The sequence below is a fragment of the Protopterus annectens genome, chromosome 7.part0 (genome assembly GCF_019279795.1).
Source record: "Protopterus annectens isolate FY-2018-M chromosome 7.part0, PAN1.0, whole genome shotgun sequence".
NCBI lineage: Eukaryota > Metazoa > Chordata > Ceratodontiformes > Protopteridae > Protopterus > Protopterus annectens.
This window is the reverse complement of record NC_056739.1, coordinates 911,421,618-911,447,818: the sequence shown is the minus strand read 5'-3', so window position 1 is coordinate 911,447,818 and position 26,201 is coordinate 911,421,618. Positions and strand designations below refer to the sequence as shown.

The window sequence follows — 26,201 nt, the reverse complement described above, 5'->3', positions numbered from 1 at the left end:
ATGGTCCGCTGTGGAAGTCTAGCAGGAAATTAATTCCATTTCAGACAAAAAAGAGCCTTTATAAAAGTCCCAATATGGCAAGTTTGTTTAGCTTTGGATTTTTTTAGAAAACAACAGTGACACATCTTTTGAAAATACTTTTAATTTTGCTGGGTACTTAAAGGTTGGTTTAATATTTTTTTCCAAAGCATCATTGTAATGGCAGTGAAGGCTTTTTGTTGTTTAACTACTTCAAAAGGTAAATTGGCAATGACAGAAACCTTTTGACTTTCATAAATGAAATTTCTCTTCTGTTTTGCAGCTGATGAAATCTATTCTCCCTCCCCTCGACTTAAACCTAACCGTTATTGTTTACTGTAAATGTTCTCTACTCTGCTCAGTTCTTTTATCGGTCGTCTTATGTACTCTATCAATTTCAAAATGCTGGTCTTGTTTATTCTGCAGAAAGTTATTAAATATTACTGCGTTAAGCCCCTTCTATAAGTCCCAAGTTTCAGGCACACCAAGTACTAAGATTTTTTTCCCTTCTGGCTAGCAATTCATAATCGTGTAATTGAGCCCTCATGTCACTGTTTATGGATTCAGTGTTCTTTACAGTGTTGTTATTTTCTCATGTTCAGTATTAAGTGACTGATTTTTTTCTTCCAAAATCTTTATTTGATTAGACTGTGTAAAAAAAAATGGTCCTGTTAAAAAAAAAAAAAAAAAAAAAGTTAATGACTGCTGTATTTTAGACAACTTGATTAACAGCTGTTTCCAGTTTGTTCAGTTTTTCAGAAATAGGTAAGAGTGTTTCGCTCACTGTGTCCAACCTTCCCTTTAACATTTGCGACTGTAATACCTCACTCTGGCATTTTGGTAAAGTTCCAAAATTAGAAAATGCCTGATCCTGTGAAGTAATCCATGAGTCATTTTCAATGGCTTCCCTTTCAGCACTGCAAATTTGAGGTATCAGAAAAAAACGCTGGATTCTCACTTACCGTAGTCAGGACCTCTTCTGACACCATTCTGTTGTCCATAGTAGTTCTTCTCTCTCCCGTTTTTGTTAAAACTTTAAAACAACATTTGAATATCTTTTGGAGCCGGAAGCTTCACAAGTCTTGAATCAGTTTTAGTACTTGAATTTTTGTTGTGAATTGTTTTCTCATTGTAGTTTCATAATTATATACTAGGCTAATGACCACCAGGGCCTTTATAAGTCTAGCCATGCAATCCACCCTGTTTGTGTCCATATGTATCATGGACATTTATTAGGAGGTTTCTAGAGGTTCTTTGGGAAGGTGTAGGTTGGGTATTACTGTCTGCCTCTGATATGAGGGCCAGACCTGGGGTGAATTTCCGATTTCCCATCTGTTGATCAAGGTTATGCTTAAATAGGTTTAGGGATAGGCTCTGCTTCATGTAAATGGTGAGTGTGTTACCAGAGCATGGTAATCCTCTGAGACTCGTAACTGTCTCGCTAACATGGCTTGTTTGTCACAAGCAAAATTTAAATCCTTGGATCTAATGGTTCTCATGGTTTTTGTTTTGTGGATGTGCAAAAGGTCTTTCAGAATGGGATCCATGGAGGGCTTTTATGGCCAGATATTAATCACCTGTCTAACCTGTAAGAGATAGTGTATAGAGCTAAAGCTTTAAGGCAATTTGTATAGGATAATGTATTTGTACCCTGGATTCTTCTGATGAACCTTTGTGGGCATTCCAACTGTTGGATGTCTGGTTAGGTATATGCCAAAGGGGACATTATACTCAATGATGGGTCTGATAGGGGACAGATAAAGTGACGCTATGACTTCCTTGGACCTGGATGCCATCTACGGCCTTTACTTGTAAGTCTGGCAACATAGAATGATTTAATACCTTGGACACACTGGTCAAAGGCCAGATTACTGTCTGCATATGAAACCAGATCCCTGACTACTGGATCAACTTTTAAAGGCACCTTATCGATGTGATAGTTAGCCTGGGTGGCAGTTTTCCCAAAAGGCACTGTAACGCATTTCGTGATATTGAGCTTTAGTCTGTGTCTTTGGCACCAGTTATTTGTCTGTTAGACCGTCTTTTAACATGTTTGTGTCATGGGGGATCTATGATAAGCTGCAAACTTGATCAATCAAAGGCCTTTAACATTAGCCTTTACCTCTGAGAAATAAATGCCAAATAAGAGCGGTCCCAGTACAGAGCCCTGAGGTACCCCCTGGTGACAGATCTCTTAGTGGTGGTGATATCAACAGTCATGACTTCCTGGGTCCTGTCTGTGAGCCAGCTGGTAATTTAGAGTTACGTAGGAGTTTATGCCCAGTTCTGTGAGTTTGTCATCTATATTCGAGTGAGGTATTGATCAAATGCTTTAGCCAGGTCCAGGAAGGTGGTATGCACTGTTTTCACCTCATCCATTGCCTTGGTGACCTTCTGAAAGAAGTCCACCAGGTTTAGTAAGCATGAGCTTCCCTTGACAAAGCCAGATTGTGTTGGATCCACTGTTTGAAGGTTGTCTTTGCTGATTATTTACATGATAATTTGTTCTGTGGTTTTGCATATTACACTAGTCCAACTAGTATGTCTGTATTTTCCAGGGTCGTTGATGGTCCACTCTTATGAAGTGGGATAACCATTTTAATGCTACAAAGCCTGTTTTGGAGCTGTATTTAAAAAGTGACTCGTGGTCCTCATAAGTCATGTTTTTAGCTATTTAGGATGCGTCACAGGATATGGTCAGGAAATAATTCTTTATAGGTTCATAGATGTTTACTAGGCTAACAACCACTGGGGCCTTTATAAGCCTCGGCATGTATCCCTCAAGGGTGAGAATCAAGCCCTGCACCTTGTGCCTGAGAGGTAAACACCTTAACCATTGTCAACACACACACACACCCTAGATAAGTACTAGGATAGCTGCCATTGAGGAATATTTAAAACCTAGGCAATTTCTCTTAATGAGTATCAATCCTTGTACCTGTTGTCTGTGAAGTAAATACCTTAACCATTCTGACAACCCCTAACCCATACAAATGTAATTCTCTCCATGAAGCACAAACTAGACTCTTTCAGCACATCTTGTATTTTAAAAATCACTGCTGTTGACTGAAACAGAGCACATCATCATCATGCACATCTCCCGACTACTCCTGACAAACAACATTTTCTAGTTCCTTTAGTTTTGTATACATTGTCAGGCATATTTTTATCAGTTGGAGGAAAAGTAGTGGATCATAATTTATAAAAAATTGAAGGAATTTATCTAGGAGGAGTAGAGTTCAAAAGTTAAGTGTGATGGGTTGATTCTTCCCTTAGAACAAGGTGGTTTATGATTACCCGATTTGAAGGCATATTTTATAGGTACACAATTAAGGCTCTTATACTTTATAAAAGTGTAAGATCATAAGTTTAAAGTGGAAAGGGATAATGGTGAACCTGGGGGATTGTTTAGAAAAGAAGAGAACAGAATTTTGGATTCAGGCCCTTAAGGAACAATCGTGCATAATATATTCATAATGTAGCAGAAAGTGTTGTAAGAACTAAATCAAAATGGCAATGGAGAAAAGAGATTTTACCGATATGGATGACTACAACTAGGGATATAAAAAGTGGGCAAGAGGGGGTTGGAATTTACTTGAGAAGATTAACAAAGGGGGACAAGGTTTCGCGAACAAATAACTAGAGAGGGGAAAGGTGATAAACTGGGATGAGACCAAGCAGAAATGTGGACTGCAGGTCAGAGAACGGATTGATAACAGAGTATAAACAAAGAGAAAGGGAAAAGGAAATTGATAAATGAAAGACCAGCTCTGGTAGAGTTTTTAGATGAGTCTAGAACAGAAGTTGCTCTTAAAAGTGTTAATTAGGTCATAGGTTGGTACTAGGCTATCGACCCTAGGGCCTATACAAGCCTAGCCATAACAATTTCCTGGCTGTTTCTTCCCGCAATATTTACTTCTTTGGACCCATGTCTACCAGGGTGACTGACGTGATCCCCGGGGTGAATTTCCAATCTCCCATCCAATCATCAAGGTTCTTTTGAAGAGGGCCAAAGAGGCGTTCTGCTTGACATGTATGGGCAGTCTATTCCAGAGTCTGGGGGAGTCTCTGAGTCAGGAACCTGTCCCTCCAGCATGTTTTGTTCATTGTGATGACAAGGTTTAGATTCCTGGAGCATGTGGCCCTGAGGGATTGGGATTTCTTTAAGTGTAGCATGTCCAACAACTCTGGGTTTGACATGGCCTTGTATGTTAAGCAGAGGATCGCCTCCGAGTAGATGATATGCGACAAGAGTATAGCTGTATTTTTCTTAGATGGTCAGCATAGGGCATCTGCTTTAGGCCTGTGATTCTTTTAGTGAGGTACTTCTGCGGCCTTTCCAGTTGTTGCAGATGTCTTGAGAGGTACATACCAAACAGGGGGGTTGTATTCTATAATGGGTCTAATAAGGGATGAGTACAGTGGCACAATGACCTTTTTTCTGGATGAAAAGCCCTTAGTGGTGAGGTGTGCCACATAGAAGGATTTCCTGACTGTTGTGGTGATGTGGTTATCGTAGGTGAGACCACTGTCCACCTGTGTCTCTAAGTCTCTCATCACACTTTCGGTGTTTAGTGTACTGCCACCTATGTGGTAATTCATGGGTATATGGTTTTTCCCAAAGGGGATAACTATACATTTCTTGGCATTGAGCGTGAGCCCATGGCTCTGACACCAAGCATCTGTTTCTGTAAGGCCCTTTTGTAGAATATCCACATCATTTGGGAATTCAATAATGGCTCCCAGTTTGCAGTCATCTGCGAACTTTGTTAGCCAGAGTCCCTTAGTGTTGGCCTGTACTTCAGAGAAGTAGATGCCAAACAAGAGCAGTCCCAGGACTGAACCCTGTGGTACTCCACTAGTCACTTGTCTGGAGCTGGATTTGGAGTTGGCTACTTTTACAGTGTGGATTCTGTCAGTAAGCCAGTTGGCAACCCATCGAGTGACATAGGAATTAATGCCCAGCTTAGTAAGTTTATCTATGATCCCAGAGTGGGGGGTGGTGTCAAAGGCCTTGGCAAGGTCCAGATAGGCTGTGTGGACCGCCTTACCCTCGTTGACAACTCTGGAGACTGATTTGAAGAAATCAGTCAGGTTCAGGAGACAATAGTGGCCCTTCACGAGCCCAAACTGGGTGGGGTCCAGTGTTTGAAGGTTGCCAATGTCTTTGTTTATAAGTTCCATGATAATACGTTCCATGGCCTTGCAAATCAGGCTCGTCAGACTGATGGAGTGGTAGTTCCCAGGATCCAAGGTGGATCCCCTCCTTGTGCAGTGGGATAACTGTAGCTGTGCGCCACTCAGTGGGCACAAAGCCTGAGGTGAGACTGTGATTAAACATGACGCTTAGATGAGGTGCCAGTTCATTTTGTAGTTCATGTAGTACTCAGCCCGGGATGTCATCTGGTCCCACGAATGCTGTATTCTTAACTTTGGAGAGTGCGTTTTTTACCTTTGTGGCCATTATTACTGGAATTTGGCAATCTTTCGGTATTGAGATGGGCCCTTTAGGGGGTTAAAGGAGGGTGAAGTTGGCACTGAATCGATCTGCCAGGATATTGGCAGTATCCTTGGGATCAGTATATTTAATGCCATGCTGTTGTAGCTCAGAGCAGATCTGAGCATTGCCATTTAGATTCTTGCTATAGCTATAGAATGCCTTGTGGTTGTCTTTGGAATCTTTGGCAATTTTATTTTCATAACTAGCTTTAGAGGATTTTTGAAGGATCTCGGCTTCTTACTGAGGCTGGTAAGGGAGTTTTTTTGCATCCTGGGATTTTCTTCTTTTCTGCAACAGTTTCTTCCTTTTGTTGTAAAGTTTGTTTATGGCAGGGGGGCCACCAGATTGGCTTCCCTTTTTTGGAGGGGAGCATCTTGCGATGGCACGATTCATGCATGAGTGAATGTGTTCGTACAGTGCCTTAGTGTAGGATTCACCAGTCGAACTTTCAGTTCCCGTCTGCATGGGCATCATGAAGTTTGTCACTTCTGACTTGAGTAGCATGAAGTTGGCTTTGGAGAAGTTTTTTACGGAGGTTTCCTTACTGTGGGGGCTGGGGATCATTAAGCAGTAATCCACAGCTAGGTATGGGTATATGAGGACTTACCCACGATTGGTGTGGTTTGATCACAAGGGTGAAGCCCGAGTGGTCAGACAAAGCCAACTGTGGGTAAATCCTGATATGTTGACACCCAGGAGTGGATTATTGCTACTGTACAATGACATTATTTAAGAAAGAAATTGCTTACCTTTCTTAAATAATGTCTGCATGACAGTGCTGTAGTGTTCCTCTGCATTTTCCTTTTTTATACTGATGTAATGTGCATGCATATGGGACTTAAATTCCTACACTTGCACAGTACATCAGTACAGTGCAGGAGAAGAGAGAATCTTTGTAGCTGTTTTTTTTTGTATATTTTTTAACTGCCAAACTTTTCTGAGACAGGCCAGAAATACAGGGAAAATTGGGTACATTTCTGATTGATTAGTTTTGCAGAACTTAACTGATTTTTCTTGTATTTTGCTGTGTCCCTCAGCATATACCAATAGAAAGTCTGGCCACTCAATGGTACTTCAGCAGATGGATTTTTTTCTCTTTCCTATATGGTCAGTTTACAAGCCCGGATAAATGGGGAGGTTTGCGTCAGGAAGGGCATCCGGCGTAAAACGTCTGCCAAATTACTTATGCGGAGAACATTTCATATTTCCATACCGGATCGGTCGAGGCCCGGGTTAACGACGACCGCCACAAGTACTGTTAGCCAACAGGGTGCTGGCGGAAATTGGGCTACTGTTGGCCGAAGGAGAAGAGGAGGGGGAAGGCATGCCCGAAGGCAGGAAGAGAGGAGGAAGGTTAGGAGTGTGGTAGTGAGGGTAGGAACTTTGAATGTTGGCAGTATGACTGGTATAGGGATAGAGCTAGCTGATATGATGGAGAAAGGAAGGCTGATATATTGTGCGTGCAAGAGACCAGATGGAAGGAAAGTAAGGCCAGGTGTTTAGGAGGCGGGTTCAAATTGTTCTATCATGGTGTGGATGGCAGGAGAAATGGGGTAGGGGTTATCCTAAAGGAACAGTATGCCAAGAGTGTTTTGGAGGTGAAGAGAGTGTCTGATAGAGTGATGTCTGTGAAGCTTGAAATTGACGGTGTAATGATGAATGTTGTTAGTGCATATGCTCCGCAAGTTGGGTTTGCGATGGATGAGAAAGAAAAATTTTGGAGTGAGTTGGATGAAGTGGTGATGAGTGTACCCAAGGGTGAGAGACTAGTGATTAGAGTGGACCTCAATGGGCATGTTGGTGAAGTGAACAGAGGGGATGAGGAAGTGATGAGTAGGTATTGTGTTAAGAAGAGGAATGCAGAAGGTCAGATGATTGTGGATTTTGCAAAAAGGAAGGACATGGCTGTGGTGAATACGTATTTTAAGAAGAGGGAGGAGCATAGGGTGACATACAAGAGTGGAGGAAGATGCATACAGGTGGATTATATCCTATGTAGGAGGACCAGTCTGAAGGAGATTGGAGACTGTAAAGTGGTGACAGGGGAAAGTGTAGTTAAGCAGCATAGATTGGTGGTCTGTAGGATGATGTTGGTGATCAAGAAGAGGAGGAGGAGTGTGAAAGCAGTGCCAAAGATTAAATGGTGGAAGTTAAAAAAGTGTGATTGTGAGGTGGAGTTCAGGGAAGAGTTAGACAGGCACTGGGAGGCAGTGAAGAGTTACTGAATAGCTGGGTAACTACAGCAGAGCTAGTAAGGGAGACTGCTAGAAAGGCGCTTGGTGTGATATCTGGACAGAGAGAGGAGGACAAGGAGACCTGGTGGTGGAATGAGGAAGTACAGGCGAGTATACAGAGGAAGAGGCTGGCGAAGAAGTGGGATTGTCAAAGAGATGAAGAAAGTAGACATGAGTATAAGGAGATGAGACGCATGGCAAAGAGAGAGGTGGTGAAGGATAAGGCATATGGAGAGTTTGGACACTAAAGAGGGAGAAAAGGACCTGTACCGATTGGCTAGACAATGGGACAGAGCTGGGAAAGATGTGCAGCAGGTAAGGGTGATAAAGGATAGTGAGGGAAACGTACTTACAAGTGAGGAAAGTGTGTTGAGTAGATGGAAAGAGTACTTTGAAGGGCTGCTGAATGAAGAGAATGAGAGAGAAAGAAGGTTGGATGATGTGGGGATAGTGAATCAGGAAGTGAAACAGATTAGCAAGGAGTAAGTAAGGTCAGCTATGAAGAGGATGAAGAATGGAAAGGCTGTTGACCCAGATGACATACCAGTGGAAGCATGGAAGTGCTTAGGTGAAATGGCAGTGGAATTTTTAACCAGATTGTTTAATGAAATTTTGGAAAGTCAGAGGATGCCTGAAGGGTGGAGAAAAAGTGTTTTGATGCCTATATTTAAGAATAAGGGTGATGTGCAGAGCTGCAGTAACTACAGAGGGATAAAATTGATCAGTCACAGCTTGAAGTTATGGGAAAGAGTAGTTGAAGCTAGGTTAAGAAGGGAGGTGATGATTAGTGATCAGCAATTTGGTTTCATGCCAGGAAAGAGCACTACAGATGCAATATTTGCTCTGAGAGTGTTGTTGGAGAAATACAGAGAAGGTCAGAAGGAGTTGCATTGTGTCTTTGTGGACTTGGAGAAAGCATATGACAGGGTGCCTAGAGAGGAGTTGTGGTATTGTATGAGGAAGTCGGGAGTGGCGGAGAAGTATGTAAGAGTGGTACAGGGTATGTACGAGGGTAGTGTGACATTGGTGAGGACTGCGGTGGGAGTGACAGATACGTTTAAGGTGGAGGTGGGATTACATCAAGGTTCAGCTCTGAGCCCTTTCTTATTTGCAGTGGTGATGGACAGGTTGACAGATGAGATCAGACAAGAGGCCCCATGGACTATGATGTTTGCAGATGACATTGTGATATGTAGTGAGAGTAGGGACCAGGTTGAGGAGACCCTGGAGAGGTGGAGATATGATTTAGAGAGGAGAGGAATGAAGGTCAGCAGGGCTAAAACAGAATATATGTGTGTAAATGTGAGGGAGGGTAGAGGAATGGTGAGGATGCAGGAAGTAGAGTTGGTAAAGGTGGATGTGTTTAAGTACTTGGGATCAACAGTTCAGAGTAGTGGTGAGTGTGGAAGAGAGGTGAAGAAGAGAGTACAGACAGGAATGGGTGGAGAAGAGTGTCAGGAGTGATTTGTGAGAGACAGGTACCAGTAAGAGTGAAAGGGAAGGTCTACAAGAGGGTAGTGAGACTCGCTATGTTATATGGGTTGGAGACTGTGACATTGACGAAAAGGCAGGAGTCAGAGCTGGATGTGGCAGAGTTAAAGATGTTAAGATTTGCACTGGCTGTGACTAGGATGGACAGGATTAGGAATCAGTATATTACAGGGTCAGCTCAGGTTGGACAGTTTGGAGACAAAGCAAGAGAGGCGAGATTGCGTTGGTTTGGACATGTGCTGAGGAGGGATGGTGGGTATATTGGGAAATATATTGGGAAAAGGATGCTAAGGATGGAGCTGCCAGGTAAGAGGAAAAGAGGAAGGCCTAAGATAAGGTTTATGGATGTGGTGAGAAAGGACATGCAGGCGGTTGGTGTGAAAGAGCATGATGCAGAGGACAGGAAGAAATGGAAACAGAAGATCCGCTGTGGCGACCACTAACGGGAACAGCTGAAAGAAGATGATGATGATGATATGGTCAGTTTACAGTGGGCATGCTGGTTGGGCTTTCCAGTCAGCATGCTTTGTTTTGAATACTAATGAGCAGTAAAGTATTTCATGATAACTACAAGAATCAGATGAGATTAGAAAATATTGGGAAGAGAGAATGGAAAGGTAGTGCACAAAGGAACAGGTGGAACAGATCTGTACAGCTCCCAAGTACGCATCAAAGTCCAGAATGTTTAGGATTTTTGCTTGGAAGTGATCGCATAAATATTTTTATATCCCAAACAGGCTTCAAAGAATTTTTCTGCATGTCAGTAGCAAATGCTGGATGTGTGATGGGAAAGAGAAAGGTGATTGGGAACATGTTTTTTTGGGGGGATGCAACGAGTTAGATTTTTTTTTTTAAATTCCTTATGTAGTACTTCTTCAGAATTGTAGTAGGAGCAAATGATTATAACTAAGAAAACAATTCTTTCAAGCTGGGATACAGGATCTGAATTGCCCAGACATAGTAAGGCCTTACTAAGTTTAATGTTATTGGCTGCCAGTAAAACAATTGCTAGGGAATGGAAATTAAAATATAAACGAAATATAGATGGATTACTGAATATTTTAATAGAGATAAAAGAACTGAAGGTGAGATCTTCAGAAAATGGAAGGAGAAAAATATATAGCAATACATGGAATTTGTGGGAACAGTACATGCAGAATAATGGTTAGGAGGAGGACTAAAATATAAGAGAAGGCAGGAATTGAGCAGGTTGTATAATGGAGTGAATGAAAAGTGTTGAAAATAAAGTTTGTATTCTGCAAGACAACAGCAAAGGAAATGGTATTGTTTATTTTCTGTTGCTGCATATGTACCTCTGTCACTTTTAAAAATACTATGTTTAATAAATGTGTTTTAAAAAAAAAGATTCGGTGTGCCACTATGCCTCCAAAGGTGACCGCACATTCTGAGGTCCTTCCAAATAATGCTGTTAACTGGGAATAACGGCCATTTAGGAGGACCCCAGAGGCTTTACACTCTGTGAACAGGGTCCATCCGTTTGAAATAGACTGATCATGGTGTGGGCTGCTATCCCTTTTTAGCCATACATCACCTGAAGCCTGAGGCTAGGGCAGGGGCCAACTGTACACTAACGATGACTGAAACCTCAAAGTCAGACCAGAAAGCAGTTATCCATTTCTGGTTAATTCCATGATGATGCCTTTTGCATCCCGTAACATTAATCCATTTTGAGGTTGTCACGCCACAGAGAGGGGGGAAAAGATTTTCTCATTTCAGTGTTGCATGACTGACCTTATGTTACTAGTTTTCCAGGAATCATAACTGACAAGCTGCACTCACATACAGTTAACATTGCATCAAGATTTTTGTACTGAACATTGTGACACCTTAAGTGAAACTGCTTCTGCTGTGACTGAAAAGATCAGAAGACACTTGTGTACAGATTAAAATAGAGTTGATTCAGAAATCTGCTGCTGATTTTGTGTTTACAAGTTACTGTAAATTTTGTTTGCATTGTATTGTGCAACTGAATATTGTATTAGTCATGTTTTTTTTAACTTTGGTCTGTCCCCATTTCCTTGTCTCTTGCACTGTCTTAAGAAACATTCTGTAACTTGGTTCTGTGTGTTTTACTATAGTTAAACATGAGATATGTAGATTAATTCACTGACTAGTTGAATAATGTTGACCAGATTTATACATAAAATGGATGAAGTCTATTTTGTTATGTTTTGGGAGAATAACTTAGGAGGTTCCTTAGAATTAATACATTTTGTAGTATTCTTGACTATTTGACCGGCCATAACTGTCAGCGTCTCACTTCTGGATTCGGGGACATGGATTAATAGAATCTGGAACAGCTTGCTGCCTTATGTAGAGAGGTAAACCTCTGCAACCCCTGTGGCCAAAGGCTCACTAATATTTGGATATTAAAAGAGCAAGCAAGGGAGGGCTGGGAAGAAGCAGCTCAATTTGCTGCATTCCTGACATCCAGTGGATGCGGAGGTATGAAGCAGTGCAGCACATGGACCAAGGAGTGTGCACATGGCTCTGCCAGAGCTGTATGTATGTCTTTTATTGCACGTGTGAGAGTACACATAACCACGGGGAAGGAGTAGCAGGCCCTCGCTGCAACAAGTGTGCACTTCAGCCACCAGAGATAGGTATAAGGCTGTAAAACCAAAGATACTATGATGGCTTCCTGAATGTCAGCATGGGCATTCAGTAGCAGTGGAGGAGACTAGATGGTCAGTTGGCATTGGTGTGGGGGGAGTGATGCATTCAAAATAAGAATCTTGAACACTAATCAGAACTCAGTGGTACGGTTTTAAAAGTGGTATTCCTTAATTCAGATGCTTGTGTTTAATGGCACTTTCTGAAGAAAAACTTGGTATGAATTTATTCCTTATTTTACATCAAGTCACATGTATTTTGTAAGAACAAACAAGAGTAAGACAAACAGTTGAGAGGCAAACACCAACCTGATGTGTTTATTCATTGTTCTGTGTTTTATTAGTGTTTATTACTCATATAGAGTAGGTTTAAGTTTTTTTGAGGCTGCCTTTTTTCACAACATGTAATTATGTGAGGCCCTATTTTGTGTCCTATGATCATTTTAAGTAAACCTGCTGCTTAACTGCCTAAAATGAACAGTGCACAGGATTGGCGTCAGTGAAGTCCAGTTCCAAAAAACAAAGGGTGTGTTTATTTTTTAATGCACAATTTGGGTTAACATAAATTTTCTCTCAGTATACGGATCAGGATATCATTCAGCTGTTTTTATGTGTAGCCCATCATTGTTCACTCTCATATTCTTATGTTGTACTTTTATCACCAGTTACGTATTGTGCAAATGTGAATTTGTGTGCCTTACTAAGACTGTAAATCAATTTCTGAAGTCTTTCTTTTTTTTTTAAATATATGTACAGGGGGTCAGTCCATCTAATGGAGAAGATCGTGCAGTACCGCCCTTTTCTGAACCAATCACAACGCAGGCCGAAGTGGAGGTGGTGGAGGAAGCAAAGTATGTTCACATAGCTTGCATTTGAAATGCACTTAAATAGCATTTTAAGGTTGGATTTTCACATGCTCACTTAAGTTGGCGTACACACACACAAACACAGTTGCACTCTGTTTTCACCCTAACTGAACACTGTTTCAAAACTAGGACCAAGGTTAGATAACTGTTTTTGACACTAAAGATTTGAGCTGCAGGTTTTTGTATTTGAATAATGTAGCATCCCATAAATGCAGATGTTCTGAATTAATACATCACATTTTAGCTTTATTATCATTTTGATAAGTGGCCTAAGGTGCATATTCTTTGAATCCGAACTTTCTCTTGGGTTGTTCTAGGAAGAATTAAGTGAAGCTAAGCAGATCTGTCAGATGTAGGCATCCAGGAAAAATGTAGTTTTATTTATTTGTGTGTTACATCTTTCTTTGTGGCAGGAAAGGCTCAATAAAGTAGAGGTTATTTTCATGTTCACTCTCCCTAGGATAAAATGATAGAATGTTTATGATCACATAGTATGGGAGTGGTTCTTTAACATTTTTTGATTTGCTGCCCTTTGCTCTAATTGCTTTGTACTGTTGTCTAGGATATACTTTTTGTGTTTGTTGACCTGGTAGGTGAGGTGATCTGAAGACCCTTTTCAGTCACATCCCAGAACGTAGGGCATAAACATCACATCCAACAGTTGACACAAGAATATAATGTTGATTTAAGTATAAGACTTCATGTAGGAAGTTAGACAGTAATGGAATAAATGTGGAAACATGCTAAAAATGTATACAGTAAGGCCATATACTCTATCATCTCGAAGCTTAACACTGTGTGACATTGACAGAATGATGAGAAATTTCCTGATAACACAGACCCAGCTTGGGATTCTGTTAGTACTGTCCCCTGGGAACGTTCCAACTATTGACCATTCTACCCCTCTCAGAACCGTCTATTTCCCTCAAAACTTCGGCACCAGACAGCTCTGATCCATGGTCAGCTTCTCGGGGCCTGGGCTTGTCAAGAGTTCTCTCCTCTTTGGATCCTGGGAGACCATCAGCTCCAGCAGCAGCTTTTGCTTTTGAGGTTTTTGAAAGGGTTTTGGGCATACCCAAAGAGAAGGCGCTTTCTCCTAGCTTGGTTCCACCCAAACCCCATCTTGGTCTTGCAATGTCATTTTTTGAAACCCCTTGCTATATCAGCTCCCAGTCTGATTCTGAAACATCTGACCTCCCAACAGAACCAGTTCACAAGAAACAGACAAGCAAAAGCACATAGATTCATCACCGGAGTCTTTCTTGGAGGATATAGACTTTGATGAAGGAGCGGGATTCCCGTTCCGCCTTGGAAGATGTCACTTTTGGTGAAGTCCTTGAACTTATGAAAATGATTGGGTAGATATAAGTGTTGTATAATGTTTGCAACTGGGAGTGGATCAGTATGGTTTGTTGTGTAAAATGCTTGCAACTAGGATTGTGCTGGTGTGGTTGTTTTAATTTATATAAATGTATGATTGCCTATGTCGTGATGATTTAATAAAGATTTTTTTTGTTTAAAAAAAAAAGACAGGAATTGAATAATTTGTGTAATGTTGCTTAGGTTATATGATGTATAGCAATATATATATGAACTTAATACAATTTGATTACTTTTATATAAATGTAAATTTGCCTGTGTTACAAGTGACAGTTCAATAAAGGTGTTTAAAAAAAAAAAAAGTTCTTGAACTTATGAGACAAAGAAGGGGGATGATCCACCAATGTCACCTCACCAGATAAATCTGTATTGTTGGAAGCCTGTGGTTCCAGATCAACATTGCCCTGGGTGATACCTTCCACCGACCCACATAGCAATGGGCTTGGAAGGACCCATATATGGTGAGGCGATGCCTAAGAAACCAGATAGGATTTTTGCGGCTCTGAAGGGCAGGAAACATTGAAGAAAAGGTCCACCGGTGGATGCGATGGTCAAAGCAGTGGCCACCAAAAAGTTGTTATCCTAGGAGAATTCCACTGTCCATCCCCCCTAACAGGGAGTCTAGGGCCTTGGGCCAGTTTGGAAAATGGACTTATTCATTAGCAACCTTTATCTTTAGGTCACTGAATTATTCGGCTCATGTCATCAGATTTCAGAGATTTGACTAAGGAACTTTCCAAGTCTCTTTCTAGAGACTTGCCTGTGGATATCCAAAAGACAGTGGACTCCCAGCTTTCTACTCTTCATTCAACTTCTAACCTAGTAATGTGACTGATATCTAATGCAGTTAATGGCTCTGCCTGAGTGGCAGGGACAGGGCTTACAGTAAGACAGCATGCTTGGATGCATCTTTGTGATTTCAGGGAAGGATTTAAAACATCCTTCATCAGTGGCCTATATGATGGCTCCACACTTTTGCAGACCCAAAGTTAGACACATTGACCAGGAGCCAGCGGGAAGGCAAGACTCTCTGCATTGGGCATCCCCCCAAAAACAATCCTACTCTAGGATAATCAGAGGGCTGGAAAAAAGATGTGGTTTTGTAAGTCACAAAGCCCTTATTAGGATTCTCCTGATGATAGATCTCCATATGTCAGAGGTGAGGGAAATTCTAATGGACGTCATCTTAGAGGCAGAGATGAACCGCATAACCAGGACTTCCATGGTCCCATTATGAGAAGCCCTGTCAGTGTCCCAGAAAGGTTGCCTGACTGCTGCACCCTTGAGGTAGTCAGGGGATGCTTATCTGTGCAACTGAAGTCTGGCAAAACATAGCAAAAGATTTGCGAGTGCTAAAGATAATTTCCAGAGGCTATTCTGTTCCCTTTTCCTTTCCACCCATGAAAAAGAAAATTGTTCCTGACACTCGGTTCCAGTCAGTGGGAATTAGCAGCAGTAGAAATTTTGAAACTGCTAGAAAAGAGTCATCCAGTCGGTCCCCCTGACCAGTTAGAATCCAGAGTCTACTCATGGTTCTTTTTAGTACCAAATAAAACAGGGGACGTCAGACCAGTTTTGGATCTCAAGTCACCTGAACCAGTTTGTAGAACAGACAAAATTCTAGATGGTCACAATTCAGCCCATATAGCCTCTTCTGAGGAAGGACAATTGGATGTGCTCAGTATCCAAGATGTTTACTATCATGTGAAAATAGAGAAGCACTCCTGGAGATTCCTCCGTTTCCAGCTGAGAACTAATCACTATCAGTTCAGAGCCCTGCCTTTCAGTCTCACTATAGCCCCCAGGGTGTTCTCCAAGATAGCAGTGGTAGCGATGCATTTGCGCATCCTCATGATCCAAGTCTCTTCCTACCTCGACGATTGGCTCCTGGCTGCTACTTCCAAGCATCTGCTATGTCATAACTTGAACCTTCAGCTTTAATGGTTACTGGACTTTGGTATAACAGTAAACTTCCCCAAGTGTCATTTGCTACCAACCCAAAAACTAGAATTCATTGGATGTCACCTCAGCACAACTCTACAAATTGTGAAAGTCTTCCTCACCACAGGGTGTTATCTTTGTGATTAACAGCCACACAGGTAATCCCTTCATTTCTATCCTCCAACATGATTGGTCTTGTATCTATTAGGTCTAATGGATTCCACAATTCTAATGATTCTGATTCTACTATATGAGAATACTTCAGTTTGACTGTACTAGTGCAGTGGTTCCAGAACTTTCACCCATTACATGCAAAGATTCAGCTCACAGGTGTTTGCAAGCAACACATAGCTTGGTGGATAATCTCCCCTTAAGTAACCGAAGGATGACTCTTTCACACAAATCTGCTAGTAGCAGTAGTTAACATTGACACCTCCCTTCTTGGGGGTGGGAGGCATTTCGAAGACAGGATGATCCAAGGCACATGGTCAACTTTAGAGGCCCAACCCTTCAACCAGTAATGTTTTGCAGATCAGGGTGGTCTTCCTTGCGTTGTAGGCATTTCAGGCCGTCTTCTCCAACTGTGTGATTTCCATACAGACAACTTGGCAGTCGTATGGTACATCAGCAAATAAGGAGGAACCTGTACTTTCCCTTTGGGTTGAGAGGTCGTGAGAGTTTGGCAGTGGGTGATGACTTCACACCATTTTCTGATAGTAAAGCACATCCCAGGGTCTTCCAGTGTTCTGGCAGACAAATTGAGCAGGACTAATTCGAATTCTTCAAAAGTGCTCCCTCAATCCAACAGTGGCAACTTTGTTTTTCGCAATGAGGCCAGCCTTACTGTGACCTGTTCACCTTCTACCTCAACATGTGCAGCAGTTACTTTGCCCTGATCCCTCCACGGGGTCAGTCATCAAGGGGCGCACTGGTCCACAGTTGGCCCTTGGCCCTTCTTTATGCCTTACTCCATTACCATTCATGAACAAAAACATTCAGGAAGCCAGATTGTGCAAGGTGAAAGTAATCCTCATTGCCCCTTTCTGGCCTCCACAAACATAGTTCCTCTTTCTGTGGCCTCTACTAGTACATCCTCCTTTGATGCTGGATCTTTATCTAGATCTGCTGTCTTACCCATCTGGATTGCCTCCTCCAGACCAGACTGCCATGAAGCTAAGCACCTGGTTTCACCAGTTTTGACTATAGCCAAAGATGCCAGGCTTCCCATTGCGGTTAATGATGATATAACTGTTTCTCACAAGCCTACTGTGAAAAAAAATATATATGTATATTGCAGCAAATGGAAAATATTTTCTGTTGGGTGGTAGCCAAGGATTTGAGACTTTTTTTTTTTTTTTCTGCACATATCCCCTCATGTTGGAATTCGTCTGAACTTTTTCACAAAGGTGCTAGTTATACTACCATTAATGTTCAAATGGCAGCAATTTTGAATTTTCATATTGGACACAGGGACACTTTTGTAGCCTTCCAGAATATCTCAAAAGCATTTTTAAGGGGAACATTGCTGTTATGCCCTCACATTAGAGCTCCAGTCCTTTTGTGATATTACCATCATGCTCCAAGCCCTGACACGCACCCCCTTTGAACTTGCAGCCATAGTAGGTATTGAATATCTGACTTGGAAAACAGTGTTCTTAGAGGTAATTACTTCAGCCAGACAAATTTCAGAATTACAGGTGCACTCATGTAAACTTCCCTATTTAATTTTCCTTAGGAATAGGGTTTCTCTTAGGATTAATGCATTCTTCCTGCCAAAGGTGGTATACGAAACTAACTTAAGTCAATTCATACACTTGTCAGTGCTTTTCCCCAAATCCTCAAACAAAGAGGAATGCATCCTACACATGCTAGATGTGTATCATCAATTCAGATTTTACTTGATCAGACAAAACAATTTAGGAAATCTGATCAACTATCTGTTGCCTTTTCAAAGTCAAAATTTGGAAGAGCTGTTGCAAAAGTTACACTCTCTAGATGGTTGTCATTTTTGTATTTCCTTTGTCTAAAGTAAGATGGCTTTAAATTTACAATCTAAACCAAAGGCTTATTTAACAGTAACAGTAGCTACTTCAACAGCCTTCTCCCGGAGGCTGCCCATTGATGATACTTGTGTAGCAGCAACTTTGTCTACAATTCATACCTTTGTAACTCATTATAAACTGGATGTATAATCCAGGTCTCGCTCTTCCTTTGGTTCCACAGTACTCTTGAATGTCCTTCCTTGAAACCACACAGAAAGACAGCTTGGGAATCTGTTCTATATGTTGAATCTGACAAAAATAGACCATGTTTTATAGCAAAATTATGTGCTTACCGTAACAGTAGCTCCATGTTGTCTGATTTTCGTCTAATTCATCCTTCCTCCCTTCTGCCCCCTTTCCAAAATTGACACATATAGTTTTGATAGAGTGGTTGCCACAGCACACCATGTATGTGAATACTCCTGTTTGTTTTCCTGGTCCCTTCGCTCTGTTTATCTATTTTCTAATATTTGGTCATAAATAGGCCTAATCTACATGGTAAAGGGCACACTTGATCTGAGGAATTAGGATGGAGTTCAGGGAATTATGGATGGGGAAGGAGTCAGAGCCCAGGAACCATGGAAGATTAAAATTTGGTGCTGAGGTTGGATCCAACAACCCATATGTTCAGCTGGATGAAAAGCAGACGCCATGACTGTGTTGTTATGGTTAATACATAGCGTTTCACTTATGCTTGAGGAACCCACTTTCATGAATGGAAAGCGCATGGACCTTGGTCTCTGTCTTGGGTTGTGTGTGTAAATCCTAAAGAACTGCTGGCTATCGTTCAGGTCAGTCCTTCAGTCAAGAATTGTACAGATATTAACTGATGATACTTTTCTGATTTAGTACATAAGTAAGGGAACACACATACCAGTTGCACAGGTCAGTGATGATGATTTAAGGGTAGACGATCAATGCAAAGTTGTTTTTTTAGGGACTTTAAGTCCCCAGCTAGGAAAACACAGTGGCAGCTGTAAGGGAGTTGACAAATGCCAGCCTTGTATTGTTGGATGCTGGATGGAAGTATTTTGCAGTACACGGTAAATAAGTGGGATTAGTCCAGTGATGGACTTGGCAAATATCACCTTCATTCCATGGAACTGAGACTTTATGTAATCCTTCCCAACATCTCTCACACCCAAACTAGTACCTAAGATCATCATCAGCCCCCTTTTCCCCGTTTTTTTCTACATGGGGTCTGGGTATTGTGTTAACTGTCGCCAACTCTCTCGGTTCTTTGCCACACTCCTGCCTTCTCCAACACGCAGATCTTCTTTCACACAATCCATCCACCTCTTTGCTGGAGAGCCTTGCTTCCTCTTATCTTCTTCCTGTCTGTCCCAAATCTTCCTCACCAGATTATCTTCTGCTTTTCTACACATGTGCCCAAACCACCGTAATCTGTTCTCTTTGATCTTTTCTGCAATTGGAGCTACCTTGGCTTCTGCTCTTATGGTCTCATTTCTTCATCTGTTCCATAGTCTGCATCCTACCACCTTTCACAGGCACTTCATTTCCATCACCTCTAGCTTCTTTAATATTTCTGCCTTTACTGCCCAGGATTCTGTACCATACAGTAGTACTGGTCGCACCACTGTCTTGTACATCTTGTTTTTCAGCTTCTTTGGCATTCTTGTGTCATAGACTACACCTGATACTCTGTGCCATTGGCTGCAGCCCCACTGATTCTAGCTTTGACCTCTTCATTCAGACTACCCTTCTCCTCAACCACCCACCCAGATACTTGAAGCTGTTTACCTCTTCCAGTATCTTGCCTTCTATCTCTATTCTCAGCTTCTGATTTCCCCAATTTGCTGCCATTACCACTGGCTTATCTGTGCTTAGTTTCATCCCATGTGCCTTCAGATTTGCATTCCATTCTCCTATCCTTTGCTGAAGTTGTAGCTCAGAGTCTGCCTGTACTGCTACATTGTCTGCATACAGCAGCTTTGTTTATCTGACCCCCTCCAACCTGTTTGCTGATGTAGTCCAGCACCAGTATGAACAGCAGTGGGCTCAGAGCTGAACCCTGATGTACACCCACTCCCACTGGGAACCCCTCTGTGAGCCTGAACACTGTTCATGCTTGAGTCACTGGGTCCTTGTACATAGCCTGCACTAATTCTAGCAATGTTTCCAGGAATTCAAACCACCGCAGTACTGCCCAGATTAGCTTTTTTGGGACCTTGTCATATGCTTTCTCCAAGTCGAGGAATGCCCAGTTGGACTCGTCCTCATTTCTAGATTTTTCTCAAGTATTTGTCTCCATGCAAACATTGGGTCAATTGTACTGCATCCTGATCTGAATCCGAACTGTTCATCTCCCATCTTACATTCTACTACTCTGTGTATCTGTTTATCAGTCACTCTTTCCAGAACTTTCATGCAGTGTGGTAGGAATTTGATCCCTCTGTACTGCCCACAGTTGTGGATGTCCCCTTTGTTCTTGTACACTGGCACAAGTATGCTTATTTTCCAGTCACCTAGGATACGCCTTTCTCTCCACACTGCTATTAGTACCCTCACTCCCCTATCTCACCCAGCATCTTTATCATATCTGCTGTCACCTCATCTGAGCCTGCTGCTTTCCCTGACTTCATCTTCCCTAGTGCTGATGTTCTTCGTGTTTCACTGTTGCAGTCATCACTTTTGAGTTATCTGCTTGCAGTAGCCCTCAGTTGGCCTGATTAACAAAGTCTTGGGTCCTGCATCGTTGCTGTCCCTTCTTCCATGACATCAGGTCATCAGGGGTATAAAACATGCAGCTGATGCCATTACACCAGTTTTTCTTGCCGTGCGGTGCCCAAAGCAGAAGCAGTTCGCAAGTGCCGGTCGGCCAGTTCCGGAAATTTTCGTTTTCAAGTTTCAGAACCGAAGTCTTCAACTAAAGCTAAGTACCCCATTGGGGAAACTTTTTCTTGCTCCTTAACGATGTCAGTAAAAGTTAATAATTGTATTACTTGTGAAAAGTAAATACCTCATAAAGATTTTCATTTCTACTGTATTCCTTGCCTAGGCCCTGACCACGAAGTACAGTGCTGTCGGTTTTGTGCTTTATTTAGTCAGCGCACTATCCGTCATCGGTAGATTTTCATCTCTAAATATTTTGGTTCTCGGTTTAATTATCCAGAAATGTCATCGGTTAGCCATCTGACTAACGGGATTCTGAAAAAACGCAAGGATAAAGACAGAGACAGGCCGCCGAGGTCCAAAACTGCCGATGATGCTTCTCCTAAGCCAGTCGCCAGTTCGCCGGTACTCAGTGAGGCGCTTTCACAGCCCCTGATACCCGCTACTTCTGATTCGCAGGCCTCTACTGAGACCCATTCGGAGTCCGGTATGCCACGAGATGCTTCAACTATGGAACCTGCGGATGTCTATACCTTGGATGGGTCTGGAGCCGCTGTGCAGGCACCGGCTTCTGAGGGTGTATTCAGGCCTATGGACTTGCATATTAAACCAACGCCTCCTTCTTCTTTTAGGCATAAAAAACCGATGCCCAGGCCGCATGCTCAGGCCGCTATGCCTAAAAAACAAATGATAAGAATGGCTGAAGATCTTATAACTCTAATCAGGGGAAGCCAGCTTACCCCTTCTAAGAGACTTAGGACTGAAGTTGTTTATGTATCTTCTGACCAGGATTCTGATTTTTCTGATTCTTCTGATGATCTGTATTTGCCCTTATCTACTTATGAGGATTCTGATGCAGAGGACTCTATTCCCTCTGCTTCCCCTCCAGAGGATTTTTCTTTTGGTGAAACCTTGCATACTCTAAGGGTGCATTACCACTGGGAAAGCCAGGATTGTTCAGAATCAAAAAAGAGGCTTAGGGATTTCTTACTGCTGCCTCAGCATAGACCTTTAGCTTGTCCTCGTGTACTAGACATTGTTGATGATGCTTTTTCGGAATCTAGTTTGGCCCCTAATTCCTTGCCTCCTACTCCCAGAAAACCTGACAGATATTACAGGATTCCAGATTCACAGAAGTTCCTTTTTAAAAATCCTATTGCGGATCCAGAGACTATTTCACAGGGACCCAAGGGCATTAAGGCTGCTACTGCTTCCCCTTCTGATAGAGACTCCAGGGTGCTGGATAGATGGGGTAAGAAGGTTTACACTTCTGCAGCCTTGGCCATTAGGGCTTTAAACTGCCAGTTTCATATGTTAAAGCATCAACAACATGTTATTGGATTGCTTAAACAGAAAATGATGTTGATTTCTGACTGTGCGGAAAATAAAGAATTACAGGATTTAATGCATTCTGCTGAACAGGTTGGAAAACATACTTTGCAATGTGGATTTGATTCTTTAGAGGCCTCTTGCAGGGCTGCTGTTACTGGTTCTGTGCTCAGAAGGCATGGTTGGGTTAAGGAGCAATCTTTACCCCTGATCATGTTAAAGTTAAATTGTTGGATGCTCCCTTAAATCAAGACCGCCTGTTTGTCAACAAGGCTGAGGAAGTTCTTAAAAAGATGGAAGATAAAGCTAAATCTATACAAACTGTTAAAGATTTCTTACAAGTGCAGCCTCCTAGATTTAATAGGCACCGGCCCTCTAAGAATTGGTCCTTTCCAGCCTCTTCAAGGTCTTCTCAAGCCAAACCCAGACATAGCAGAAATCCCAGGATGTTCTTCCTGTTTCACTGTTACAGTCATTACATTTGGGGTAATCCTGCTGGCAGGTTGCCCTCAGTTGGCCTGAATTCCAAAGTCTTGGGTCCTGCATCTGCTGTCATCGCCCCTTCCCTGACGTCAGGTCGTCAGGGGTATAAAAGAAGTAGCCGACGCCATTTTCTTCAGTCTTTCTTGCCGCACGGTGCCAAAAGCAGAAGCAGTTCGCAAGTGGGGGTCGTCCGCCTCCTGAGATTTTCAAGTTCGAATTTCAGTTCCGAAGTCTTCTATAAAGCTAAGTACCCTGTTGGGGAAACTTTTTTTCTTGCTCCAGAACCAATGTCAGAAAAAGTTAATTGTATTTCTTGTGGGAAGCAAATACCTCATAAGGACTTTCATTCTTACTGTATTCCTTGCCTAGGCCATGATCATAACTTTCTGGGTTTTCGGTTTTGTGCTAGATTTAACCAACGCACTATTAAGCGTCATTATGATTTTGCTTTAAACTACTGTGGACGTAGGTTTAATTATCCAGAAATGTCGTCAAAAAGCCATCTGACTACTGGAGTACACAAAAGACGCAAAGAAAAAGAAAGACAGCCGAGGCCCAAACTCGAAGCTTCTCCCAAGCCAGTCGCCGGTTCTCAGTGAGGCGCTTTTGCAGCCCCTGACGACCGCTACTTTAGAGTTGCAGGCCGCGACCGACTCCCACGCGGAGTCGGCCATGCTGCTGGAAACTCAAGGTATTGGAGCCTCGGAGGCTATTCCTTCAGATGGGTCCGGAGCCGCTGAGCAGGCACCAGCTTCTGAGGGTGTATTCAGACCCAAGCATCTATACATCAAACCGACTTCAAAGGCAAAGACTAAAGCACCTTCAAAGGCAAAAAAGCAAACTCAAGAGCCACGTGGACAGGCCTCCATACCCAAAAAACAGATGCTCAAAATGGCCGAAGACTTGATTACCTTGATCAGGGGTTCCCATCCCCCTCCTGATAAGCGGCCTAGGCAAGAGACTGACTATGATTCTTCAGATCAGGTTTCCATTTCTTCTGATTCCTCTTCTCATCAGGAATATTCTTTTCCCCCCTATGAGGATTCTGATGCTGAAGATTCCATACCTTCAGCTTCTCCTCCTGAGGACTATTCTTTTGGGGAAACCTTACATACCATGAGGGAGCATTTCCACTGGGAGAGCCAAGATTTTTCAGAATCTAAAAAGAGGCTCAGGTATTTCCTGTTACTACCTCAGCACAAGCCACTAGCCATCCCTCCTGTGTTAGACATTGCAGATTATGTGTTTTCGGAGTCTACCCTTACCCCTGACTCCTTGCCTCCAGCTCCTGTTAAGCCTGACAGATATTACAGGGTTCCTGACTCACATAAATTCCTTTTTAAAAACCCTGCTGCAGACCCAGAAACTATTTCTCAGGGTCCCAAGGGAGTTGAGGCTTCCACTGCAAAAAACCCTACCCCTTCTGACAGGGATTCTAGGGCTCTGGATAGATGGGGAAAAAAGGTTTACACATCTGCTACCTTTGGCTATAAGGGCCTTAAATTGTCAGTTTCATGTGCTCAAATATCAGCAACATGTCATGGCATTGCACAGAAAATGTTTTTAAACTCTGAATGTGCAGAAAACGAGGAAATGCAGGATATATTGCATGCAGCTGAACAAGTTGGAAAGCATACTTTGCAATGTGGTTTTGATTCTTTAGAGGCCTCCTGCAGGGTTGCAGTTACAGGCTCTGTAATTAGAAGGCATGCTTGGTTAAAGGAACAAAATCTGCCTGATCATGTTAAAGTTAAATTATTAGATGCACCTTTACAACATGATACTTTGTTTGGTGTTAAGGCAGAAGTGTTAAAGAAAATGGAGGACAAGGCTAAATCTATGAAAACGGTCAAGTACAGCCGCCTAGGTTTAGTAGACACTGGCCAACAAAGAACTGGTCCTTTCCTGTGTCAGACAGACCTCAAAGGGGCAGACCCAGACGCCCTAGAGGCAGATCCCAGGTGCAAGGTTCATACAGGTCAAAGCAATGGGGGGGCTTCTACCTCCGAAAGTGGAGAAGACAAATCACAACCTTACAGGAAACAGTCCCAATGACTTCCTCCTGCCTACACCAAGCACTTATTTCCTGGCTGCACCCTTAGGGGGAAAATTTGCACTTTTTTTCTCAAAATTGGCGCATTATAACCCAGGAAACGTGGGTTCTAAATATCATGTTGCAAGGCTACAAGTTCCATTTTCATACCCGGCCAAAGGCAAACGGCTGGCCAGATCTGCCAAAAAATCAATGGGCAGAGGCACAAAAACAAGTCTCATCCCTCATGGACATGAGGGCCATTCAGCAAGTGCCAGAGCCAGAACGGGGACAAGGATTTTACTTGACTGTTCTTGGTACCCAGAAAGGACAAGGCCTGGAGGCCAATACTGGACCTATCGATTCTGAACACATTCCCGGAAATACCAAAATTCAAAATGTTGACTTTGCAGCAGCTTCTGCCCATGCTGGGCAAGAACGCTTAACTTGTAACTTTAGACCTAAAAGAGGCATACCTGCATGTCCCAATCAGACAAATCTGCAGAAGATACCTCAGATTCAAGGCTGGCTCAAAGCATTACCAATTCTCTGCACTGCCCTTTGGCTTATCTACTGCGCCCAGGGTCTTTACAAAGTGCCTGGCAACAGTAATTGCTTTCTGCAGACTAAGAGGAATACAAATATATCCTTACTTGGACGACTGTATCATTCAAGCAGCGATCAAGGACATCCTTCTGCAGCATCTGGCATTTGTGACAAAACTTCTAACATGCCTGGGGTACACAGTCAGTGAAAAGAAGTCAAAACTAGTACCCTCTCAAGAGATAGTATTCCTGGGTGCAAGCTTAAATACAACTGCCCAGATGGCTTATCTCATGCCAGACAAACAAAGGCAACTGACTACCGATTTCAAAATGTTAGCTACAAAGGCCCAGTTATCTGCAAGAAAAATTCTGCAGGCTTTGGGCTTCATGGCATCCTGCATCCTACTCATTCCATATGCAAGACTGCATATGAGGAAACTTCAGTGGTACCTAAAAAGTGTTTGGACTCAACATTGTCACAGCCTGGAAACTATAATTACTCTCATTCCCTGCCTGTAACAGGACTTTCGATGGTGGGCAAAGGCTTGTCACCAAAACAAGGGACAGCCATTCACATTACCTCCAGCCAGGCAGACACTAACAACAGATGCATCAGATTATGCCTGGGGGGCCCACATGGCAGGAAGATGCATTCAGGGAACATGGTCCTCAACCCAAATGCATCTACATGTCAATCAGAAAGAGATGCTAGCTGTTCAAAATGCCCTGACAGCCTTCAAGGGCCTACTTCATCCAGGACAACTACTGATAAAGACAAACAACACCACGGTCATGTGGTATATAAACAAGCAGGGGGGCACACATTCTTACCCCCTTTGCAGACTAGCCATGAC

The 26,201-nt window shown here is 42.5% G+C and overlaps 1 protein-coding gene across 1 annotated transcript in view; it reads left to right on the top strand.

Moving 5' to 3' along the window:
* The window catches only part of CSNK1G1 (casein kinase 1 gamma 1), a 1,702,676-nt gene that overhangs the window by 1,547,098 nt on the left and 129,377 nt on the right, over window positions 1-26,201 (top strand). The window contains exon 11 of the mRNA XM_044077488.1: window positions 12,633-12,727. Within this exon, the coding sequence (XP_043933423.1) occupies window positions 12,633-12,727 (95 nt within the window). The remainder of the gene's footprint in view (window positions 1-12,632; window positions 12,728-26,201) is intronic.